The 24,605-nt window shown below is 36.4% G+C and overlaps 1 protein-coding gene across 3 annotated transcripts in view; it reads left to right on the top strand.

Annotated features, from left to right (window-relative positions):
- The window catches only part of AP1G1 (adaptor related protein complex 1 subunit gamma 1), an 84,967-nt gene that overhangs the window by 31,760 nt on the left and 28,602 nt on the right, over nt 1-24,605 (top strand). For all 3 annotated transcript variants that reach the window (XM_008139978.3, XM_054710306.1, XM_054710305.1), the window contains 7 exons: nt 10,887-11,011; nt 16,650-16,791; nt 18,309-18,405; nt 19,827-19,903; nt 23,275-23,370; nt 23,976-24,056; nt 24,263-24,361. In XM_008139978.3, coding sequence (XP_008138200.1) covers nt 10,887-11,011; nt 16,650-16,791; nt 18,309-18,405; nt 19,827-19,903; nt 23,275-23,370; nt 23,976-24,056; nt 24,263-24,361 — 717 coding nt within the window. The remainder of the gene's footprint in view (nt 1-10,886; nt 11,012-16,649; nt 16,792-18,308; nt 18,406-19,826; nt 19,904-23,274; nt 23,371-23,975; nt 24,057-24,262; nt 24,362-24,605) is intronic.

Raw genomic sequence — 24,605 nt, 5'->3', positions numbered from 1 at the left:
TATTTTAGTCCTGCCTTGTTATACAAAAGATTTGAGATGGCATATGTTACCAGCATCTATTTAAAGTAGAAAAAGAGTAGTAGAAAGTAAGAGTTGGGAGAAGGAAGAATGCAGACCACAAGGCCAGTGTAGTTGCTGTTGGCGAGGCAGCGAAAGGCAAGGAACAAAATCATTCAGTTATGTGTGATTTACCAGAATTTGAGAGCTCAGCTGCAGCAACCAGACTGCCTGGATGTAAGTTCTGGCTTTATTACTTTACTGTGTTATTTTTAGCAAGATCCTTAACCTTTCTTATCTCAGTTGCCTCATCTGTAAAATGGGAACAATCCTAAAAACTACATTGTATGGTTATTATGAAGATTAAGTAAATAAGTCTTAAATATGTATATGTTGTACATAAAAAGTCAAATATTGTTCAGTTTACCATTTCCGCAAGGACAGCAAATTTTTTGCAAAAGCACTGAATTCTAGCAGAGATTTTCTTATGTGTGTTTTTTGTTCAGTAGTCTCTTAGAAATGTGAGAGACAGTATTCTCAACATTTTTACAATAAAAGCAGTGATAGATTTCTTATAAGGTTTGTAACCTTTCATGGTGGCTTAAACACAACCCAGAAATAAAGTAGAGTATCTAAAGAAGTTGGTAGATTTCAGGAGTAAAAACAGTGGCTCAGGGGCCATATTCTTTCACAAATGTATTTTGTTTGTTTTGCACAATACTTAAAATTGTTTTGGATTTTCTGCCAACATATAAAAATCAAGGAACTTCTCATAGAAATCTGGATTTCTAGTTTCTCTTATAAAATCAGAGGATTTGACAATGCTGGATCTACCTTTGCACATGGCAGTAGTAGGCTGGGTGAGCTTCTTCTTCATGCTGGGCATGCATTCTCTGTTATTTCCCAGTTCATACCTGGTCTGCTATACCCAATTGCCTGTCTACAGCAGTGTCCCCTTCTATCAGTATACCATAGCATTCTACTGCCTTAGGTCTCTAAAGTTCTTCATACACATCTTTGGTGAAATTTATTCATAGGTTCTTTGGAGCTCTTCTATTGCAAATAGCATCCTTAAACATTAATTATTGTTGTAGATATATAGAAATAGAATTGATTTTCTTTTATTTTTGTTTTTTAATCCTTACCTCAGGATATTTTTCCATTGATTTTTAGAGAGAGTGGAAGGGAGGGGAAGAGAAAGAGAGAGAAATATCGATATAAGAGAGACATATCCATTATCCATTGGTTGCCTCCTGGGTCAGACCTGAAACCGAGGTACATGCCCTTGACTGGAATCAAACCTGGGACCCTTCAGTCCACAGGCTGATGCTCTATCCACTGAGCCAAAAGTTAGGGTAGATTTTCATCTACTTAACAACATTACTGAACTTGGTTCTGAGAGTCCCTGTAGAGTTCATTGTTTCCATATAGTCAATACTATTGTCTACAAATAATGGCATTTCCCTTCCTTTTTCATTTTTAAACATTTTATTTTTTCTTATGTTCTTACTGTATGTACATGTGGTACAATATTGAAAAGAAGCAGCGATAATAGGCATTTTGTCTTGAGCACGCTTAAGCCCAGATTTTAGTCTCTAAATAATACCATTGTACTCTAAAAAGGCTAATGCCCATTGGAAAGATGGCTGATCCCAAACCTGGGGCAGGAAATGTACAAAATAAGCTTGAACCATATTACTATGCCATAAAGCAAGAAAGACTACAGAGATTATGTTAAAAGCATTTAGTAGCCACCAGAAGAGGCTGTCGTGCTCCAAAATGAGAAAATTTGAGTATTAATAAGAATAATGATGGCAATTGAAACCAAGTAAGTTTATATCAGTGAGTTCATAATAATTAATAAAAAATTAGCCATGCCTATGAACCAAGACGTTATGGTTTGATTGCCAGTCAGAGCCACATACCTGGGTTGTGGGCTCGATCCCCATTGTGGGGCATGCAGGAGGCAGCCAATCAGTGATTCTCTCTCATCATTGATGTTTCTATCTCTACCTCCTCTCCCTTCCTCTCTGAAATCAATAAAAAAAATATTTTAAAAAAAGGATACATTTTGAAAAAAATTTTTTTAAAAATTTGCCGAAACCGGTTAGGCTCAGTGGATGGAGCATCGGCCTTCGGACTGAAAGGTCCCAGGTTCGATTCTGGTCAAGGGCATGTACCTTGGTTGTGGGCACAACCCCAGTAGGGGGTGAGCAGGAGGCAGCTGATCGATGTTTCTCTCTCATCGATGTTTCTAGCTCTCTATCCCTCTCTCTTCCTCTCTGTAAAAAATCAATAAAATATATTTAAAAAAAAAAACAATAAAATATATTTAAAAAAAATTTAATTGGTCATCTTTGGAAGATAGTAGGAAATCCACTCATTATTTTTGAAAACTGGTAAATAAAAGGAAAGAAACAAGCATTGATCCTGCTTTTCCTTACCAGTAGTTCCTCCTGAAGGAACTATTGGTAAACTAATGGTATATGTAGAGAAGTTTCTCCTTAAAGGACTAGTCCAGCTGATAAGTGAAGAAGGAATGAAAAAATTATATTGCCATTTTGTAATCCCTGATGATATTACTGCTGCTACTATAACAAAAGAGAGACAACCACCGGAAATAATTATATGCCTTCTGATGAAAGTTCATACCACCACCTATGAAGTATATTTGCTAAATCAAAACAAAAACTGAAAAACTTGAATCTGATCATGCCTCCTTGTCTGTTTTAAAGAGACATTTATAAGAGTATTCGTTGCAGCATTGTTTCTTATAGGGATACATTGGGAACAATCTGTATAGTATCCACAAAAAGAAGAGGTAAGTTGTGGTGTATTCATAAGTGGAACACTATATAGCAATGAATATGAGTGAATTAGAGCTTCTTGTCTGGATGTGAGTAATACTCAAAGATGTTGAGTGAAAACAACAGGAATATGATGATAGTTACATAAAGTTTAAAATATTCAAAAACAGTTGTCTTTACATGTATAGTAAGGACATGCAGCATGGCAAAGATGAACAAAACTTTTGAGTTTTGATTATTCCTGGGGTGGAGAGAAGGGAAATGGGATTGAGTGCTTCAATTAAATTTGTAATATTAAAATATTTTAAATTAAATAAATAGGGCATAAAGATTTGATAAAGCTTGTTGGTGGGTCAGTGAGTGTTATGTGATTTTTGTGTATTTTTGAGTGAAATATTTCATAACTAGTGACCTAGTGCAGGAAATTCGTGCACATTAAAAGGGGATTAATTAGAGGAAATAATTTAATATTTCTATTTGCCCTTTCTCTATAATAGAAGTGTCAGAGATGAAAGAAAATTAATAAAATGTATATGAAAACCTTCCTCCTGTCAGAGTCTGGGGCACACCACGGGACCCAGAGTCAAGTCCCTGCCCACCCACATGCACCTCAAAATCGCGTGAGAACCAGACCCGGCCGCCCCCCCCCCCCCTTTGGGCTAGATCCAGACCTGGCCAGTCCCACCCTTGTCAAGCTCTGCCGGGCAGGAGGCGTAGCCTCAGTCTCCTGGCCCGGCGCCAGGATGGGGGGCGTGGCCTGAGGTCCCCCAACCCAGCACTGGGAGGGTGGCGCAGCCTCAGGTCCCCCGTCAAGCCCCACTGGGCGGGGGGCGCGGCCTGAGTTCCCCCGACCCAGCACTGGAGGTGCACCTTGAGGTCCCCCATCAAGCCCCGCTGGGTGGGGTCATGGCCTGAGGTCCCCTGTCAAGCCCAGCCAGGCAGGGGGGTATAGCGGGGGCGTGCAGTCTGAGGTCCCCCGCCTGGTGCCAGGGTGGGGGGCGCGGCCTGAGGTCCCCTGTCAAGCCCCACCTGGTGGGGGGCGTGGCCTGAGGTCCCCCGGCCTGGCGCTGGGGCAGGGGGAGCAGCCTGAGGTCTTCTGTCAAGCCCTGCCGGGTGGGGGGCACAGCCTGAGGTCCCCTGTCAAGCCCTGCTGGGTGGGGGGGTGCGGCCTGAGGTCCCCTATCAAGCCCCACGTGGGTGGGGGAGGGCGTAGCCTCAGGTCCCTGCTGATTGCTTGTTAAGGCTCCTTATGGGAACTTGGCCTCAGCTGTGGGTGCAGCCATCTTTGTGACAAAGTGATGGTCAATTAGCATATTCCCTCTTTATTAGATAGGATACATTTTTTCAAGCAATAGGAATGTATTTTTTGTTTGTTTTGTTTTTTCCTTTCTTCTGTCATAAGGGTGAAAAAACAGGTTCTTGGTCTATATAGAGTTTATGTTGCCAGGTTATAGCTTGTTCTTCAAAAGTGTGTGTGTGTGTGTGTGTGTGTGTGTGTGTGTGTGTGTGTGAACTAGAAAGTTATTTCTGAGTATTAAAATGAAATAAAGGTAACTTTAAAAAAGACCTATCAGTTGCAGATCCATTAATGTTTATAGTATTTTAATTGCATCTTTTCATCAAGATGATTGTTCACATCATAAAACCCTTAAGTGTTACATTGAAAAGCAAATGTATATGTGCATTGACCTTGTGGGAAATTGTTCAGAAGCTAACAAAATGGGTTTAGTTTTTTCTAAAGGGTAACCAGATTAAATGTTGATAAAAGTCAATGTTTGTACTTTCTTCAGAAAAATGGAACAAGGCCAGAAACCTGGTAAAGTTCTCTTTTTAAAAATTGCTTTGACATTCAAAGAAAATTGGAACATTGAGTCATACAGAATAACTTGGTAAACATTAAATTGTCAGACTCTACCTCAAATCTACAACAGATTATCCTGGGGTGACTTATATTTCAAAACTCTCCCCAGTGACTTTGATAGTCAGGTTTGGGAACCACTTCTTAAGGCACTGTATTTGTTCCAAAGGGGGCTGATAACTCCAATTTCTTAGGTTTGTTGCTAAGGCTGCCTGGAATGCTTCTGGGGAAAAAATTTGAGGCACTTAAAGGATCAGCTGGAGAGAATTAGGCAAGGAGTGGAGAATGTTAGGGCTGTCTTCCACAATGTGGCTTCCTTATCATAGTGATGAGGAAACCTGAGGCTTGTTGAAATAATTTAGCTAGAAATAGGATTAGGGAGGCACAGCCCCCTAACTTAGATTGGTTTCTTTCTATTCCACTATGTATTAAATACAGAGAAAGGAATCTTTCTCTGATGTTTTCTTACTGTTTCTAACCTGAATTGGGTGCCCTTCCTCAGTTGTGTTCACAGCAGCTTGTGCATAACTGTCATAGTATATATGTCATATTTTATGATACATATCCAACTATTGGTCTTGTGCCCTTCTGGGTATCAGTGACAATGTCAAACATATTGGTGTATGCACAACAGGAGTTTACTAAATTAAAGCAAAACCACAGTGTTTCCAAACAATTGGAAAGTAAATATTAAAAAAATCAGTGAGTAGCAAAGAATTATTACAGTCAGCCCTTTGGAGGGAGAAAGTTGCTGTGGAAAAGCAAGTATAGTAAGAGTGTTGTTGACAGGGAGAAACTGATAGTAGGTGAAGAATACAAAACAAACGTCAGCAGGAAAAAGCATAGCCATCCTGGGGATTAGAGATAAGGAATGAACATCCTTCTTAAGCTGTTAAGAGTTTCACAAGTATAATAGGATAGCACAATTGTTCTTTATGAACATGTTACCTTAAAAAAAATGTTTCTTTCCATTTACTGAGTTGTATTTTTATAAGATTCTGGTCTTAAACTTTCAAAGTCTTTTTCAAAAAGATTCCAAGACACAAATGCTTTTTTGTTATTTTTTTAAATATATGTTGTTCAAGTTTGGAAGGGGTACACATGATTTCCCTAAGTTGTTTTATTTTCCCTTTTAAATTATAATATGAATTTTTCTAACCATAAGTTAGATATAAGTTCACTTTATCCTGCAGTTTTAAATTTTTTTCTCCTAGTCCAATTTTATTTATCTCTTTGGAATAGATAATGATAGTTCACTGATGCAAAATTTAAGATACAAAAGGATATGTGATGAAAACTGCTTTCTACTTCTAATCCTTAGTTTCTCTTTATTTTTTTTTCTTTTCTTTTTTTGGTTAATCCTCACCTGAGGATATTTTTTTCCATTGATTTTTAGATAGAGTGGGGTGTGGGGTGAGATAGATAGAGAGAGAGGCTGCCTCCCGAATACACTCCTCCTCCCCCCACCGGGCCTGGGATAGAACCTGCAAGCCAAGTACATGCCCTTGACAGAGCCGATGCTCTAACCACCTAGCAACACCAGCTAGGGCTAGTTTCCCTCTTTATAGGCATTTGTTGGCATCCATTTCTTGGCTCCCCTTCCAGAGATATTTTATACATCTTCAGGCAATGGATATATATGTTCTCGCCCCCTCCCGTTTAAAATACATATTGTCACATCCTGTTTGCACTGTTGTATTAATCTGTCATGAAGATTAGCCCATATCCTATATAATAAAACCCTAATATGCAAATTGGCTGAATAGCGGAATGACTGGTTGCTATGACGTGCACTCTGCTTCAGTTTTCCCACCCATAAGATGGGGAAAATGTTACCAGTACTACTGCCTCAGAAGGATCATGTTATGTACTACTTTTTATAATCAGGGCAAAAAAATGTAGCTGCCCATACAACAGCAACCAACAGGGGGCAGCTCCTGCTTTGAGTGTCTGCCCCCCAGAGAGGGAGGTGACCGGTGGCTGCGGCAGCGGTGACCGGGGGTGGGGGAGTGGGTGGGGCTGGTCACTGGGTGGCGCCAGACCACCAGCCAAGGCGGGTGCCGGTGGGGCCCTCCGCTTGCCCCACCTGCTGGTCGCCCCACAGATGGCCCTGGTTGCTGGCCAGGCCTAGGGAACCGTACCCTGTATATTGGTAACAGTCTCTTAGATTTAAAAATTAAAACCTGGCAAGGCTACTCTAACACTGAAAAAACAGGATGATGCAGCGATGACATGCATAGACTCTGGCTTGCACATTTTGTGGTCAGTCCTAATTCTGACACTGACAAAGCCAATTACTTAACTTCTCTCTGCTTCAGTTTTCCTACCCATAAGATGGGAAAAATGTTACTGCTGTCTCAGAAGGATCATGTTATGTACTACTTTTTATCATCAGGGTAAAAAAATGTAGCTGCCCATACAATAGCAATATGCCTTTCACCTGTATGAAAAGTATGGTCACTGGTGCGTGCAGCGTTCTGGATGGCGAGAGGGATGTCCGACTGCCGGTTTAGGCCTGTAAACCGGCAGTCGGACATCCCCAGAGGGGTCCCGGTTGCAAGAGGATGCAGGCCTGGCTGAGGGACTCCCTCTTCTTTCCCCCCTTCTTTCCTCCCCCTGTGCACGAATTTCGTGCACCAGGCCTCCAGTCAACATATAAGAAGCTTCCTCATTCTTTTTTCCCAGTTGTTTTGACATGCTTGTGATAGTATATCCAGCTTAGTATTTCATTATATGTATGAATCATAATTTGTTAAATGGATGCCTTATTAATGGACATTTATTTCTAATCTTACTGTTTAAAATAATACTACTGTTGAATAATATCCATTATTTTACACATGTGTGAATGAATTGTAGTATAAGTTTCTAAAAGTGCAGTTGTTGAGTCAAAGGGTATGTGTATTTAGATAGGCCAGATCTTACTTATTACAGTTTGGGCCAGTTTATACTCCTGTCATTAATGCCCTTGCACTATTGTGACAATTTTTTATCTTTGTTAATACAGTAGGTTAAAAGTATCTCAGTATGGATTTGATTTGCATTTCTTTTTTTGTAATAATTTCACTAAGGCATTTAAAAATATATGTTTCTTATTGATTTCAGAGAGGAAGGGAGAGGGAGAGATAGAAACATCAGTAGTGAGAGAGAATCATTGATTAGCTGCCTCCTGCATGCTCCACACTGGGGATTGAGTTCTCAACCTGCACATATGGCCTGACCGGGAATCAAACTGTGACTTCCTGGTTCATAGGTTGACGCTCAATCATTGAGTTACGCTAGCCAGCCCACTAAGGCATTTTTGTATATCGTATAATCACTTTTATTAAGTGTACAATTCAATGATTTTTTTTTTCTTTTAGTAAAACACTAGTTGGGTTTGCATTTGTTTTATGAAGATATTGAACTCCATTTCATGTTTGAATTATTTTTGTTTTCTTTGAATTGTTCATATTTTTGGTCCATTTTTATATTGAGTTGTTGGTCTTTAAAAAAAATCAATTTATAGGATCCTGTTACATAGGATTTCATGACTGTGAATTAATATTTTTTCCAAGTTTGTCATTTGTCTTTTGACTTTGCTCACAGGTAAAAGCAAAAGTTTTCTGGTGTGAATATAAAAGCTGGCCTGTTTACTGGGATCTTAAAGCATTTGCTAGATTTGCGGGTTAGCAGTGTTTCACCTGGGATTTCAAGTAGCCTTCAGTGAGGAGTAATAGTACTGGATGAACTTGAGATTGTTTCCTAAGGAGTGGATACGTTTACTTGATTACTGTTTTTCTTGTGTAGCTCACACAGAAAGTTGAATTGTGTTTTAGTGATTGTTGGATATCCTCCCTTCCACATCCCATTGTACCGCCCTCCAACCTTTTTCTTTTTCAACGTGAAAACTTTGATAACATTCCTGATAAAACATGGTACATTCTCAGCACTGTTGCTAGCTACCTCCACCTAAGTGTGAAGTGTGATCTGGGTTAATCTTTCATTGGAGAATGTTTTTCAAGTGCCATTTCCAGCTGTATAATCTTATGTTTCCCCTAAAAATTGTCACCTTTAAAAAATAAATTCTTATTCTTAAAGCAAAATCACTGTACCATTGGGAATATTAAAAAGAATTAATTTAGTATTTGTTCTTTTAAATTTTAGTTTATCTTTTTGCTGTTTAGGTTTTAGGTAAGTTTTAAATAAATATCACAAAAGCAACAAATTCTACTCACCAGTCACTGATGACTTTTAGTGTGACTAACTTAAAACTTGGTCCTAAAAAATACAAAGTAATGTTAATGCCTTTCTCATTAGTTTATCTTAATAAGATATTTTTGGATAATTTATTGTGTAATGCCTGTTTCTTGCCAGAAGCATGATTCAGTAAATATGATAAAAATTTCAGTGATATCTGATTCTAAGAACATTTCCTTTCTCTTCTAAAATATTTATTTATTTATTTATTTATTTATTTATTTATTTATTTTTTCTCTTCTAAAATATTTATTCAGACTTACTAAATGGAAAGATTTTAAAACCTTCAGTTTGAAAGTTAAGATTTTTCTAATGTTTTAGCTTCTGATTTTTCTCATTCACTTAGTAATTTTTCTGCTGACATTGTGAAAATGACTTTTCATCATCTTCTATTTCAGAAATTTTTTAAAAATTTAACTTGAATGTATAGGGGAAAGGAAATGGTTACTACCTAATTTTTGTCGATCTCAGAAGACATTTTTGTTTTGGATCCTGATGGTTCCTTCTTCTTTGACTTGCTCATGATAGTTTCTGCTACCTTTAGGTGTTTTTTAATGCAGGTACATTAAGAGAACAATTTTTAAACAACTTGATAAAATTTTATTTGTGAACTCTTACTTTTCTCTATTTTACTTTTGAACTTACAGGCAAATTCAGGCAGGAAGTAGTCTCACAGGATCTTAGATTCCTGTATACATGGGTCTGCATTTGAGCCCCTTCCTTTGCGAATGTGGTGATTCTATATGGGAGCATAGTTTGAAAAACTCTTGGGGAGTCTTAACTGTGTACACCCTTTGAAAATTACTCCTCTAGAGGGTATGTTTGACCTTTTCCATGTTAAGATGGAATGATAAAATACAGCATAGTGATTGTAACATTCAAGAAAAACTAAGTAGAAACAAACTGTTTAACTACAAAGACTCTTAAGCTCTGAGTATTTCTAACAATTATATAAAGAAAAAAAAGCGTATAAAATTTTTAAGTTAATTCCACTACTGAGTTTTCCTCTGGCTTTTTTTCTTCTTCTATATTTGATTCTTAAACCCTTACTTCTCCCATATTATTGGTTTAAGCCCTAAGTGTAGCACTTTCTTTTTTAAAAAAAATATTTTTATTGATTTCAGAGAGGGAGAGAGAGAGAGAGAAACATCAGTGGTGAGAGAGCATATCAATTGGTTGCCTCTTGCACGTCCCCCACTGGGGATCGAGCCCAAAACCCGAGCATGTACCCTTGACAGGAATCGAACCCGGAACCTTTCAGTCCACAGGCTGACGTTCTATCCACTAAGCCAAACAGGCTAGGGCTGTAGCACTTTCAACATTATATTAAATTTAGTTATTGTCTGTCTCTTCTGCAGTTGTACATTCCTGATGTGCAGGGCAGCAGTCTTTGGCACTTTGATGTATTTCCAGTTTTTGAAATTTTTGATATTCAAAATAGGAACCAGACTTTAAATGAGTTAAGTACTCATTTAGTAACCTGGGGATTAAATTAGGAATTGGGTTTATTAACACATTGTGAACGGATCACGAGAATTCTCACTTCACATTACAGTGTTATACAAAGTATCATACTTTAAAAAGATATTAGCTTGTAAGAACATGTAATAAATAACTTCAGAATGCAATGGGTATTTAATTTTAAAGAGTGCCTTTAACATTTATGTAAAATGTTTTTTTGTACTTGTTCAATAGAAACTTATCTGGCCATTGGGTAAAGCCAGCAATAAAACTACTGGTCCGCAATGTGTTAATACCTTATAATACTTTTGCATGAATTTGTAGAACTAAGGTAAGCTTCTTGTCATAGAACCTTGCCAAGATGAACTGTTTTAAGACTTGATTACTATTAAGCTACCCAAAGATCCTAAATCTTTGTCATTTAGATGGTTTGATGATACTGGTTATATCTATTTAATCTGGGTTAAAAACATTTCCTGATTGTGGCAGCAATTTCTTAATTTCTTTCTTTTTTTTATTTGCAGTTGGAGTGCCTCAAGCTTATTGCCTCTCAAAAATTCACAGACAAACGCATTGGCTACTTAGGGGCAATGCTGTTATTAGATGAAAGACAAGATGTCCATCTTCTCATGACCAACTGTATCAAAAAGTAAGGTTTTTTTAAAAAGTTATAGAATTGATTAATTTATTTAGTATTAAATCTTACTTTGCTTTGTCATACTTTATTGTCTCTTTATATATATACTGGACTAGATGCCCGGTGCACAGATTTGTGCACTAGTGGGGGGCATGGCCTGTAGGGATTGGCCTGCTATGGGAGCGTTGCTCATCTCGGTCAGCTAAGTGGCTGTGGACCCGCCCTCTGAGTGGCTGCCACTCATTCCTGTCAGCCAAGTAGCTCTCCCACTGTGGGAGCGCACTGACCACCAGGGGGCAGCTCCTGCGTTGAGCCCCTGGTGGTCAGTGCGCGTCATAGTGACTGGTCGACCGGTCGTTCTGGTTGTTCTGCCGTTCGGTTGCTGGGCTTTTATTATATAGGATTTTTTTCTTTCTTTTTTTTCCCCATCACCATTTATCCCCCCTATACTCTCTTCCACCCCCACTTTCTTCCCCCCAAAATCTCCACACTGTCATCTGTGTTCATGAGTAAGAAGTAAGTCTTAATCTTTCCTTCTAAGGACTACTTTGTGATTTTAGGTCTTTCCTATAATATGATACCAGTAAATCTTGACATCTTCTATTTACTCGTTTTATATTTACTCTCTAGAATATATTTCAATTGCTTTTGGTTCTGTAGCTTAAATGTAAAGAGATTTAGCAAAGGCTTAAAACTTCTGTAGGGGATAATTTAATTAAATAAAAGTATTGCTATACATCTTCAGGCATAAGAGCACAATTTAGCAATGAAATAACATTTGGGCCTTCATAGAATAGAAAAGGCATTGGTAAATTTGAGCTTTCTTATCTTATATTTCTAGGACTTTGAATAACATGAATAATGAACATGTTACATTTATTAAAGAATTACCAGTGTATATTCTAAATAAACACTACTTAAAAATAAAGAGAAATCTTGTCTGTGGTCTAATCCAAGATATCCATTGTGTGGAATTATATGTAGCCCTATGAATATTTGTGTATAAGTCATTTTTTTTTTTAATGGGTGCTTTACTGATCTACTAGTCCAGTCATGTTTGTTTAAATTACAAACTGAGGAATGCTTGCCATTATGGAGAAATTAGAGGACCCAAGCAGGGAATTTAGCAGTTCTTTCCAGCATTTCTCTTATAACAAATTTCTGTTAGAAAGGCATAGAAGTTCTGATGGCCTCTTGGTTAAAGGTACTTTTTGGATTGTTTTAATTTGTTTAATCTCCTTTTTTAGATTTCTATTTTATTTGCAGTATTTGTGTATTTGACATAAAATAGAGTTGGGGGGTAGAGGTGATCTAATTTGTAGATACTGAACTCTTACAATTTTCTGTGAAAAAATAATGTTCTACTTTAAAATTTCCCAATGGACACCTGTCTGGCGTAGCTCAGTGGTTGAGCGTCCACCTATGAGGTCATGGTTCGATTCCCAGTCAGGGCACATGCCCAGGTTGGGGGCTCAATCCCCAGTGTGGTGCATACAAGAAGCAGCTAATTAATGATTCTTTCTCATCATTGATGTTTCTCTCTCTCTCTCCCTTCCTTTCTGAAATCAATAAAAATGTATTAAAAAACAATTTCCCAATGGACAATGAGAAATTCCAAAATAAGAATTAATGATTTGGTTGTAAATATTGCGTGTATCATGTAAATATATTGAGTCGGTGAACATAATTTTGGGAAAATCTTGTTTTTTGGTCTTGAAATAAATATTAATAATGAAAGTACTAAGTTGATTCATTTATTCAACCAGTATTTATTGCATACCTGTTGCATGCCAGGAGCTGTTGTAACCTGTGGGGATGGAGAATTTAAAAAATGGAACAGATTCTTGGTATCATGAAGGTTAACATTCTAGATGTTCAGCATGACTCTTTTATACATTTACTCTGGACAGGCCTTTGAGAGTTTCTTAAATTTTTGTTCTTTCATGCTCTGTTGCCCTTATTACCCAAGCCTTCAATCACATGCTGATAATTTGGCAGTTCTGCCTTGCAGCAAGTTCATATTAGAGAGTTAATACCAAACTCAAGTATAGCTTGGTAAAAATTGAAGAATGAGGCACATAGGCAAAGAAGAAATCTTTGTGTTTAATTTTAATGAGACCCAGCCAAACCCCAAGTGAATTTAGGAGTTATTAATAGTTAGAAATTGATATGGCACTTTCAGTCTAAGCTCTTATGAAGGACTTTGGATCATTTGTTTATTTTTTTAACCTGATAACGAGTGGGATTTTTCTGGTTGCTTTTTTGTGTGCTTTTCCCCCCTCTTTGTTTGTATTATAGGACATCGTAGTGTACCAGCAGTTTTTATGTTTCTTAATGAATGTTTACCCCATTGTTCATTGGCCTAGAAAACTCGTAAGACATTAAATCCTTAAAAATTGGATATATTTTAAGAACTTGCATTATGCAAATTAATTACTATAAAATGAATGAAAAGTCAATTAAATATTCTTAGCAACTGGAAGCCTAAATGGTAAAGCCATGGTTAGTAAGCTTCATTTTACCAGTAATTTTAACTTAAAATACTCAAATTGGTGGACAGAGCAGCCTGGCCTTCTTTTCCTTCCTTTGCTCTTCAGTAAAGACTGAAATCATTTATTAGTTTATTTAAAATGACCCGTTATGAACCCGTTACATGTTAAAATAAATAACATTTTTAAATGAAAAGAAATATTTTTTATAACAAAAACAATTCAGTGAGAAGAATGGCATTATTTTACATTTTTAAAAATCTCTGTAGTATCTGGCCTAATAGGTGCTCCTGTTTTCAATTTCTTGTATGTTTTTTGTTTTTGTTAATTCTCATCTGAGAATATTTTTTCCATTGATTTTTAGAGAGTGGAAGGGAAGGGGAGAGACGGAGAGAAACATCAATGGTAGAGGCACATTGATTGGTTGCCTCCTGCATATGTCCCAGTTGGGGCTGGGGATCAAACCTGCAACCCAGGTATATGCCCTTGACTGGAATTAAACCTGCGATCCTTCAATTGGCGGGCTGATGCTTTATCCACTGAGCCAAACCGGCTGGGGCTCTTGTGTTATGTTTTAATTGAAGTATATGAAGATTCAGCCTTTTACAGATAATGTAGTTAGAAAAAGGAAGATGATGTTAATAATCTTTCAAATAACTATGGATAGTCTTTTATACTATACCAAAACTACACAAGTGGTAGATTCTTAAGGGTTAGTTACAATGTAGAATCTGAAACCTATCAATAAAGTTTGGTATTTTTAATCATGCCTAAGGCATTTGGAATAAAGTTGGCTCACCAAGTTAAAGTACTGGTAGATAGACAGTCAAGTCAACCTCATAGTGGTAATACAAATTTTCCAAACTCGGTTATTGGCAACGAATATCATCAGTTGTTGCTCAAGTGGTAGGCTTACCTGGCTCTTTTTCTAGAAAATGTCTGCCAGCTATCCAAATATTAATAATTATAGTTGTCTGTCAGTTATTTTTCAAATAAAAATAATGTCCATTTTAAAAGCAGCTAGGTCATAGTTTAGCTGGTAAATGAAATACGGGTACAGGTGCTTTTATCTGAGATTGCCACATCAGTATGTGGCAGGAGTTCTTTATGCATACTTCCCATTTTGTCACACAGAATATTTTAAAATGTGCGCTCAGACCTTGGCATGGCTTGCTCAGTTGGTTAGCGTCATCCTGATATAAACCAAGGTTGTAGGTTCAATCTCCGGTGAGGGTACATAAAAGAAGCAACCAATGAATGCATAAATAAGTGGAACATCAAATTGATGTTTCTTTCTCTCCCTCTCCCTTCCTCTCGCTCTAAAATAAAAAATAAATTTTTACTGTGTATTCAGAAGTTAAGATTTCATAAAATTATTTTTACTGCTTTGTCAAGGGCAGTCTTAAGTGAAATTTAAACTAACTTATTTCCTTCCTTCCTTCCTTCCTTCCTTCCTTCCTTCCTTCCTTCCTTCCTTCCTTCCTTCCTTCCTTCCTTCGTGAGTGTGTGCCCATGAATACAATGATTACTAGTACAGTTCAGTGCCACTGCTTTGATTTGTGCTAATGAGCTAGTAGTTTTTCCCACCACCAGTGAAAATGCCAGTACAGTTGACAAATAATGAGTTAATATTGTGAAAATAGCTCAGATCTCATGGACCCCCTAAAACACTCTCAGGGACTCCCAGAGATCCATTAACCACACTTTGAGAATCACCAGATTAAAGGATACTAAAATGCTCTTAATGCTGGTAGCATAACTCATACAATAATTAAGCTTCTGAATCTTTAAGAGTTGATGATAATACATAGATGAATTTACTGGCTTACGCTTATAATATTTCAGCTTTTCTAAAGTAAAACCTTATTTGTTTGAAAATAATTTTGTGAAGTAATCTATGCCTATTTGAAATAGGATTTTGTGTATCTGTATCACCAGATACTGGACCACTATAAATATCTAGCTTAGTTTATTAATTAGCTAATTTTTTATTTACTATTTTTTCTTCTTTTGAATAACAGTGTAAAAAATAATGTCAAGTTTTATACCATACCATAAGATCAGAAGGTTTCAGTGTTTCTGTTGTAATGGTTAAGTCATCTTAAATGCTTTAGCAGTAGGGATTGTGATTTCTGATATTTTTTGTGGGGGAAAGGTTTTGGTTAATATATATTGAACTATTTTTGTTAATTGTAGAGCATATTAAACATCTTTCAAAGATACAGTTGTGCTTCATATTTCTGTCATTACCAGTTTTTATTTTCAGTGGGTTGCTGAGTTTTCTAAAGTGGGTTGCCATTAACATCTAAGAGATAACGTCTAATTTCTGTTGCTTTGGTATTTGGAAACATCAAGTTGTAAGTTTGTATGAGGGACTGTCAGTCAGTTTGCAGTACTGGTAAATTTTTGTTGTTGTTGTTAATCCTCACCCGAGAATATTTTTACATTGATTTTCAGGGAGAGTGGAAGAGAGAGGGAAAGACAGAGAGAAAAATGTATGTGAGAGAAACACATCAATTGGTTGCCTCCTGCAAGAGCCCTGACCAGGGCCTGGGCCAGGGAGGAGCTTGCAACCAAGGTACAGACTGGGACTCGAACCCAGGACTCTTTGGTCCGCAGGCCAATGCTCTATCCGCTGAGCCAAACCAACTAGGGCTGCACTATTGGTAATTTGTAATAAAGTTAGAATAAATATTTTTTGCAAGATATAATCCTATTAATCATTTTCCTTATCGGAGAAATTATGAATTATTCAGAGCTACCTCTTTACTGGTAGATTGTGAAGCTGCTTTTTGTTGTTGTTAATTCTCACCTGAGGATATTTTTTCCATTGCTTTTTCAGAGAGAGTAGAAGGGAGGGAGGGGAAGAGAGAGAGAAACATGGATGTGACACATGAGAGAGACATCACACATTGATTGGTTGCCTCCCGCATACACCCCCAAGCGGGCAGGGAGCTAACGTGCAACCCAGGTATGTGCCCTTGACTAGGACTGGAACCCATGACCCTTTGGTGTGAGGGCTGACGTTCTAACCACTGAGCCACATTGGCCATGAAATTGGTTGCCCTGTCTTAATTAGTTAAAACCTTTTCTTGTGAAGCTTCTTCATGGGGAGCACCAGACACAACACATTCATTTCTACCTTTTTCTTTCTTTTGCAGTGATCTTAATCATAGCACGCAGTATGTACAGGGGCTAGCACTTTGTACCCTCGGCTGTATGGGCTCCTCAGAAATGTGCAGAGATCTTGCAGGAGAGGTAGAGAAACTCCTGAAAACCTCCAACTCTTACTTAAGAAAAAAGGTAACAGTTAGTAAAACCAAATGTCTGTGTTAGTGTTAGGGAGTATTATGGAAATGAGAAAGTAAATTATTCATTTTTGAAACCTCTGATGTTAATACGTAACATGTCTTTCTCTGTACAGTAGATGTATTTTAAATGATTATATATGAATCAGGTGTTTATAAATCAAAATTTATTTTTATACTGATTTTGGAGGGGTTTTTTTTTTGTTACTAATTAACTCTCCAGTTGATAAGTGATTATGAACACTTTAATTCTTTTAATTCCTCTTTTTCAGGGAAATGATTTATAAACCAACCATAACTAGATATCCTAGATGGCATATTTGCTTCCTAAATTACCTGATTCTAAACAGTATTAAAGTGATAATGAATCAGTATTTATAAATTTACTTCCATCCTAATAATTAGTGCCCATGCCTTTAAATCTGTGGAGTGCACTTCCATTGGGACCTAGATAATTATTAGGGAATGATAAAGAACATACTTTCTAAAATTGGTATGTCTAAATGGAGTAGTAATGCATGACAATGATCTTAGTCTCTGCTTTTATTTGTTTTTGTAAACATTTTATTGTTACTTTTTGTGTTCGAACCCTAAAACCTTAATAAATAAAGGTTATAAAATGTAGAACTCCAAGAAGTGAAGACACACTACTGTGCCTTTCTATATTAATGGTGTGAGGCAGAGCTGTTGATCTGTTTTCCAGGATCAAACACTGTTAACGATGGCTGCAAACCAAATACAGTCCTATCTCTTAAAGAATGTGTGGGCTGCTCTTGTTCAGAAAGTACATTATTTCTTTAAATAGTGTAAATTAGGGGGGAAAATCTTTTTTTCTCATGGGAAGAATTAGTTAAAACCTTTTCTTGTTAATGTATCTAAACTTATATAGTATTCTACTTCAACAAATATGGTTAGTTTATGGGGTAACCAAAATCAGTCTCTGAAAGTACCTTTCATTCCAGTAAGCAAGCTATGACAGTCTTTTCTGCAGGAGAGATTAGCTAAATATCTTTCAAATGATTTTCTTGATGTCAGTCAGCAGAGAGTGAATTGAGGAAGATATAGGTATTATGAGAAGTAACAGCAGATTTAAAGCATCTGCAGTATGTATCTTTCAGTTGCATGATGTTTTTATAAAATCCTTGTTTGGTCATCTTACTCAGGAATGATTATCATAGATGGAAGACTTTATTTTTTACTTTGAAAGGCCACATAAGTTATGTTTAACTTGCTTGGTAAATTCATGTTAATCATGGTTTAGTTTACAAAATTTTTATCTACTTATTTTGCAATATATGAATAGAGGGACAGGTGAGCTAGAAGTTCTCATTGATGCAATAGTACATATAAATTAGAAAGCCCTAACCTGTTAATAAATCTGATATCTTTTTTCTTCTTTATTTTTCTAGTAGGTGAACTAGTTGATAAGGGTTTTTTGTTATTGTTCTTTATACGATTAGTTGCCCTGTCTTAATTGAAATAAGTCTTTTGTCTTTTTAATTTTTTTTATAGGCAGCACTGTGTGCTGTTCATGTCATCAGGAAGGTTCCTGAACTTATGGAGATGTTTTTACCAGCAACAAAAAACTTATTGAATGAAAAGAACCATGGTAATGTGATTTGGGTGCATTTGGTAAAGTACTGAGGGAGAAGGGGAAAGAGAAAAAGCTTTGGGCAGTGTTAGCCTTCTGTCTCAGTGCAGTGGAGTTGCTTTTCTGCTGTGCTGGACACTTTTCCAGGAAGGGCTGGCTGATCAGTCCAATCTCTCTTCCACTCTCATTTCCTAGTTTTACAATTAGAGATTAACTTCTTCATAGCAAATTTGTTTTTCATTTCTGGTCCTCTTTTATTATACTAAAAGTACTGTATTAAGTTACTAATATTCATTGTAATATACAAATGATGCTATCCTCGATTTTCATCTGTAAAATTCTTTGATTTCCTGGCTACTTTATATTAGAGAAAAAAATTATTTCTTTATTGCTTTGTGGTAAGAGTATAAGATTTGTGAAAATCCTTTTAGGTTACTTGTAACAGGAATTTGTAATGCGTACTCAGATATGTTTATATAAAAGTTAAGAGGAATTAATATGTAACTATTCTTTCCCAAACATTTTATTGTTATTTTGAAGTCAGTGAAGCAAGCTTTGAGTAAAGAAAATGCGTGTCCTAAATGCAAAGAGAAAAAAATGGTAGGGTGTATTTAATTTGATTAATTCCATCATAAAACTAGAAGGCTCAAAAAATACTTGTTGAACAAATGAATGTTTAGGGCACTTATTATTAGTGGAAACTATTGTGTGATTTTTTTTTTTCACTCATTCTGGAACAAGCAAATTCACTTTGTCATCCACAATGACTTTACCTTGAAGTTCTGATTTATTTTATCTGGAAATTTAACTTCTCATTAAGATGTTTGCTTCTTGAATTGTCTATCAGAACTCAGCTAAGAGCATATTAAGTATGGAGCAGGTGATACCTAGCTTATATTGACTGTGAGCATGTCTTTATGTATATTCTCAGATGGAGAGAAACGTGTACTGGTTGTCTTTTTTTAATTTTTAAAATATATTTTTATTGATTTCAGGGAGGAAGGGAGAGGGAGAGAGATAGAAACATCAATAATGAGAGAAAAATCATTGATCAGCTGCCTCCTGCATGCCCTACACGGGATCGAGCCCACAACCTGGGCATGTGCCCTGACTGGAATTGAACCGTGACCTTCTGGTTCATAGGTCGACCCTCAACCACTGAGCCACGCTGGCTGGCTGGACTGGTTGTCATATTTTAGAAAGCAATTATTTTGGTCAGGTAATTGTTTAAAATATTCTAATTTGACTGACTTAACCATTAAGCATCTATTAAATACCTCCTTTGTATTCACCTTAATGCTTAGATTCTTTGGGAGATTAAAAAACAAAAGTAGCAACTATCCTTTTGAAAGTGACCTTCAGATCTCAAAGTCCTGTTCTACAAAGTTGACTAATAAATCCAGCCTCATTTTTAGTTTTCATTTGCTCGTTTCTTTCAGGTGTCCTTCACACATCTGTAGTCCTCCTCACAGAAATGTGTGAGCGAAGCCCAGACATGCTTGCACATTTCAGAAAGGTAGGTGCCATTCGATATGCTAAGTCTTTCCTGAAAATGATTTTTCTGAAAAGTACATGATGTTCTCACTTGTAAATTTTCTTTTGAAAGGAAGCTATGGAGCTGAATAAAGGACTTAACCAGCGCCACTGTGTTTCGGGCTGGAAGCCAGATTTAGGCATATTAAGAACTAGCAATAGTACAGTGTTTTTTACCTTTTATAATAGAAGTCTTCACTCATTGTTGGCAGACACACCAATTTCCCATGTGCTTTATCTGCTGTTTTCACATTAAAGTCAGAAAATGTAACCTGCGGTCAGATTATAAACAGGAATGTGTTTGTGTGGTTTATTTATTATTTTTAGGCAGGTGATCTCATTTTTTTTTTAAAGGTGAAAACTGCAGACTGAACTTTGACATTAACTTTTACCGAATACAGGTTCCCCCACTGTTCATTTTAGGCTGTTGACTTCGGTAATGGAAGTCTCTAGCTTTTTAATTCTCTCCTTTCCTCCATTTCTTATAGCATTCTAAAGTGGACATTTTTGTTTTCTCCACTGACTTTTAGAAGACAGTAGTAAGGAGGACTCAGAGAAAGACTGTTCTTTGAGTTATATGCATTTCCTTTTTTTTTTTTAATAGGGCGCTGAGCACTCCATAAGTGGGGCTTACTTTGTACTTTAGATCTGATGAGGTTCTAATAGCAGTTCTTTTTTTCCCCCATTTTCATCCCCTTAGATGTTTATGTCTTGATTAAATTATTGTAAAATAGTATGAGACCCGTATCTGTCCCTAATGCTTGCTTTGTATGTTTTGTTCCTGTTGTCTGTTTGGAATCCTGCTGTATGTTAGAATGAAAAGGTAAGAATTAACCCTCTTTTAGATGGTGCATGCTGGCATTAGGTTCTTAGTGGCTGTTAAAAATATACTAATGCTGAAGCTATGCTTAATACTGTGAGTTATTTGTTCTAGCATTTTTGGCTAACTCCCTAGTCCAGTTTTTTGTCTTGTCACTTAAACTTGATTCCAAAGTCAGCCTTGGATTTCAGTTGTAGCCTTTCCTGAATTGTAAGCCTCCTTCTCTGCCTTTCCTTTATCTTTGCTTGAGAAACCTTGAGCAGTTTCCCAGTGGTTTTGGTGATGGCAATTCCAGATCAGTTTGGAGCCTTGACACAAACACTACTTCTTTTTGAAGTAGATATTTTAGAACCATATGTGGGTAACCTCAGACTTTAAAAAGCTTCATGTGTATTTCTGAGCTTTCAGTTCAGACTTAGAACTTTTATTTCCCCCTTACATGCACTTATCTTGCCTAGAAGTGTTGGAATATAAAAAAGATTTTTGAGGTGGAGCAGGTGGGCATCAACTGATTTTCATGGCTGCAGCCTTTCCCTTTGTCATCTTACTTTTTGTTTGTCCTGTCATCAGTTTTAGCAACTTGTGGTTTTGTCTGAATAATAAAGCTGGGTTCCAAGAATTAGTGTGCTGGACATATAGACATTTGTGCTTTTTGTCCCAGGGTGATCCAATGTGGTGTGCTGGCCTTTTGGCAATGAATAAAACAAGGAAAAAGGACTTCTTCAAGATTTAAACCAGATTAAAAAATAATTAGGGTTATGTGTAGTACAAAAAAGTAGGCCATTGGAAAGTATGCAAGGCGAGACTTTTTGTACAGAGCTTGTTAACTAGATAATCCTGATTTTATTATGTTAATTTTAAAGCAGTGTATAAGATTATATTATTTTTACCTCTAATATAAATCTGCCCACAGTTGATAGATTTAATGTGGCTTCTCTCCATGGCTTAGATTTGTTTTAATTTTGGAGTCATCCAAATTAGATTTTTGTGTGGGTAACTTTATGAATCACTTAATTCTAAAGTGTTATAGCCAAACTTATTTAAATTTACACAGATTATGCTCTCTTATATTTAGAAGTGGCCTTAGGATTATGAAAATGTTTTAAGTGTGTACCTTGGGCGTTCTTGACTTCTGCTTTTATCTTGATTCCCTTTTAGAGTTCGGGAGTAGGGAGGAGACAGAGTCCAAATACAATGAGAAAAAAATAATTGAGTTGTAGCAAAGTTGGGGCTGTTCTGATTGCCTCAGAAGAAAAGGTGATTCAGTTCACTGTGGACACTGGTTAATTTTTAGGTATTTAGAGTTGTTTATATAGCTAAATTGAGTTTTTAGTTGGAGACTGGAAAAGTTCCTATTGTGGCAAACATTGGATTAGGGTTTTAACATTAAATGATTGATTAACAGAATGAAATTAATAATAACATCTAAAGCGTCTTTAAGTTCAGTTTGGTAATAAAATTGCCTCTTTTTGTGTTATGACTAAATGAACAAAGTAAAGGAAGGACAAGAAGGGAATTTTGACCACAAGGAATGTAGAGTTTCATTAGTAAGATTAGACAGGAAAACAGGTGACAGATCATTCTGTATAATTAGGTGCTGAAATTAAATTTTACTAAAAATGCTGTCATATGAGTTTAGAACAGGGAAAGGAAATTATTCATGGTTTTGGCATCATCTTAAGGTGAAAGATATAATTTTTCGTGTATCTTTTCTCACTTGGTCAGTGTTGGAAGCTTTTATATTCTCTGTTGTTAGTTGGAAAAAGACATAACTAGCTCTGTCTCAAGAGGAGAAAACATTTTTTTCTCTATTTGAGATAGTATGTTTTAGGTCATCAGTATTTTGGGTACAATACCATTTTATATTCAGATGTTTGTATATGTGAGGCTAGCACTATATCCAAATGTTGTGAATGGATAAAAACTGAGCATGTTTGTGCCACACCTAAGTATGTCAATCTATAGACGTAGAAATGCAATATGCTTCATAGGCATCTGTTTTACTTAGTTCCCATAGGCTTTCTGACTTGCTGTTATTGTAGTATCTTTGCATATATAACTCTGGAGTTAAAAAGTCTCATTTTATCTGAATTTAAATTGTTCTTAGTAAAAATACTCATTCATATATATATATATATATATGTATATATACATATATATATATAATTTTATTGATTTCAGAGAGGAAGAGAGAGAGAGAGATAGAAACATCAATGATGAGAGAGAATCATTGATTGGCTGCCTCCTGCATGCCCCCTACTGGGGATTGAGCCTGCAAACCCGGGCATGTGCCCTTGACCAGAATCACATCTGGGACCTTTCAGTCCACAGGCCGACGCTCTATCCACTGAGCCAAACTGGCTAGAGCCTCCTAAGTTATATTTAACCAACACCAACAATATACTAGTATACTGCATCAATAGAATTTGCTTGGACTCAGACCCTTGTACCCTTTTTCTAAGCCAAATTACCTGCCTATTCATGAGAAAGTCTTTTATGTTCACTGTTTTTTGATGCATCTTTCTTCCCTGCAGCTTGTGCCCCAATTAGTTCGTATTCTAAAGAACCTCATCATGTCCGGATATTCACCAGAACATGATGTTTCTGGTATCAGTGACCCCTTTTTGCAGGTGAGCTTGAAAGAAAGCTTTGGATATATGATTTATGTTTAATAGCTTTGAATAGAGCGTTTCCTCCCTCTTTGTATCAGGTAGAAATTTATAGTTAACTGATTAATTACATTAATAAATGAATAGTGATACAATTCTGTATTTTATTAGATTAATAGAAAGATATTATAGTTATAATAATCAAAATTATGTACTACGTAGAGACTTATCAGTATATAGGCATACTTGTTTTGTGCTTTGCTTTATTGCATTTTGCAGATGTTGTGTTTTATTTTTTACACCAGCAAAAAGGCTGCCACTCACTTTATTACGATACTCACTTTATTGCTGTGGTCTGGAACTGAACCTCAGTGTCTCCGTGGTATGCCTGTAATGCAGCTCTGCAGGTGGTGGCATCCTTTAGCTGTGGTTATCTAATAACTTCATTAAGACACAGAAACACATGTCATTTCTCTAAAGATAGTACTTAAAATTCTTCTGTTTGAATTTTGACCATTTCTAATGGGATTTAAGACTTTATTTAAGATACTTGAATTTCATACCAAGCAAAAAGTTCCTTTGTTCCAGACATAATTTGTTGACATTTCTCATATTTTGCACATTAGGTACGAATTTTACGGTTATTAAGAATTTTAGGACGAAATGATGATGACTCAAGTGAAGCTATGAATGATATATTAGCACAGGTGAGTAGACCAAATTTGCATTATATTTATATTAAATGTTCATCTTAGTATAGTAGGGAGTGGAATGATTGTGGTTATATGGAACTATTTTTATTTGTGTTTCCTCATTGGTGGCTATAATCAATCACAAAATGTCTCTTGTTACTTCTGGATATTTTTTGGAAGCATTGTTTTATCATTGTGTACTACCCTCTGTGTCTTTTCAGGTTGCCACTAATACAGAAACTAGTAAAAATGTAGGAAATGCTATTCTTTATGAAACAGTTTTGACTATCATGGATATTAAGTCAGAGAGTGGACTGCGAGTAAGTCTTTTAAAATATTTTCTTCTCCCTATACATTTCATTTAGAATAATTGATTTGGATTTAGCACTTTGGAAATGAATTCCATTTGAAAATTAACTTTCGGGAAGAATGTCTTAAATATTTGCTTTTATATAGAAATAAACACAAAGTAAAACAACTCAAACAGTATAGAAGATATGTAGGGAAGAAAACATCTGCCTGTAGCTTTCACGTGTTGACTCTCAATTCTACTAGTGGGAAGTA

Source organism: Eptesicus fuscus, chromosome 21 (assembly GCF_027574615.1).
Source record: "Eptesicus fuscus isolate TK198812 chromosome 21, DD_ASM_mEF_20220401, whole genome shotgun sequence".
Classification (NCBI taxonomy): Eukaryota; Metazoa; Chordata; class Mammalia; order Chiroptera; family Vespertilionidae; genus Eptesicus; species Eptesicus fuscus.
This window is presented reverse-complemented; position numbering and strand designations above follow the sequence as displayed.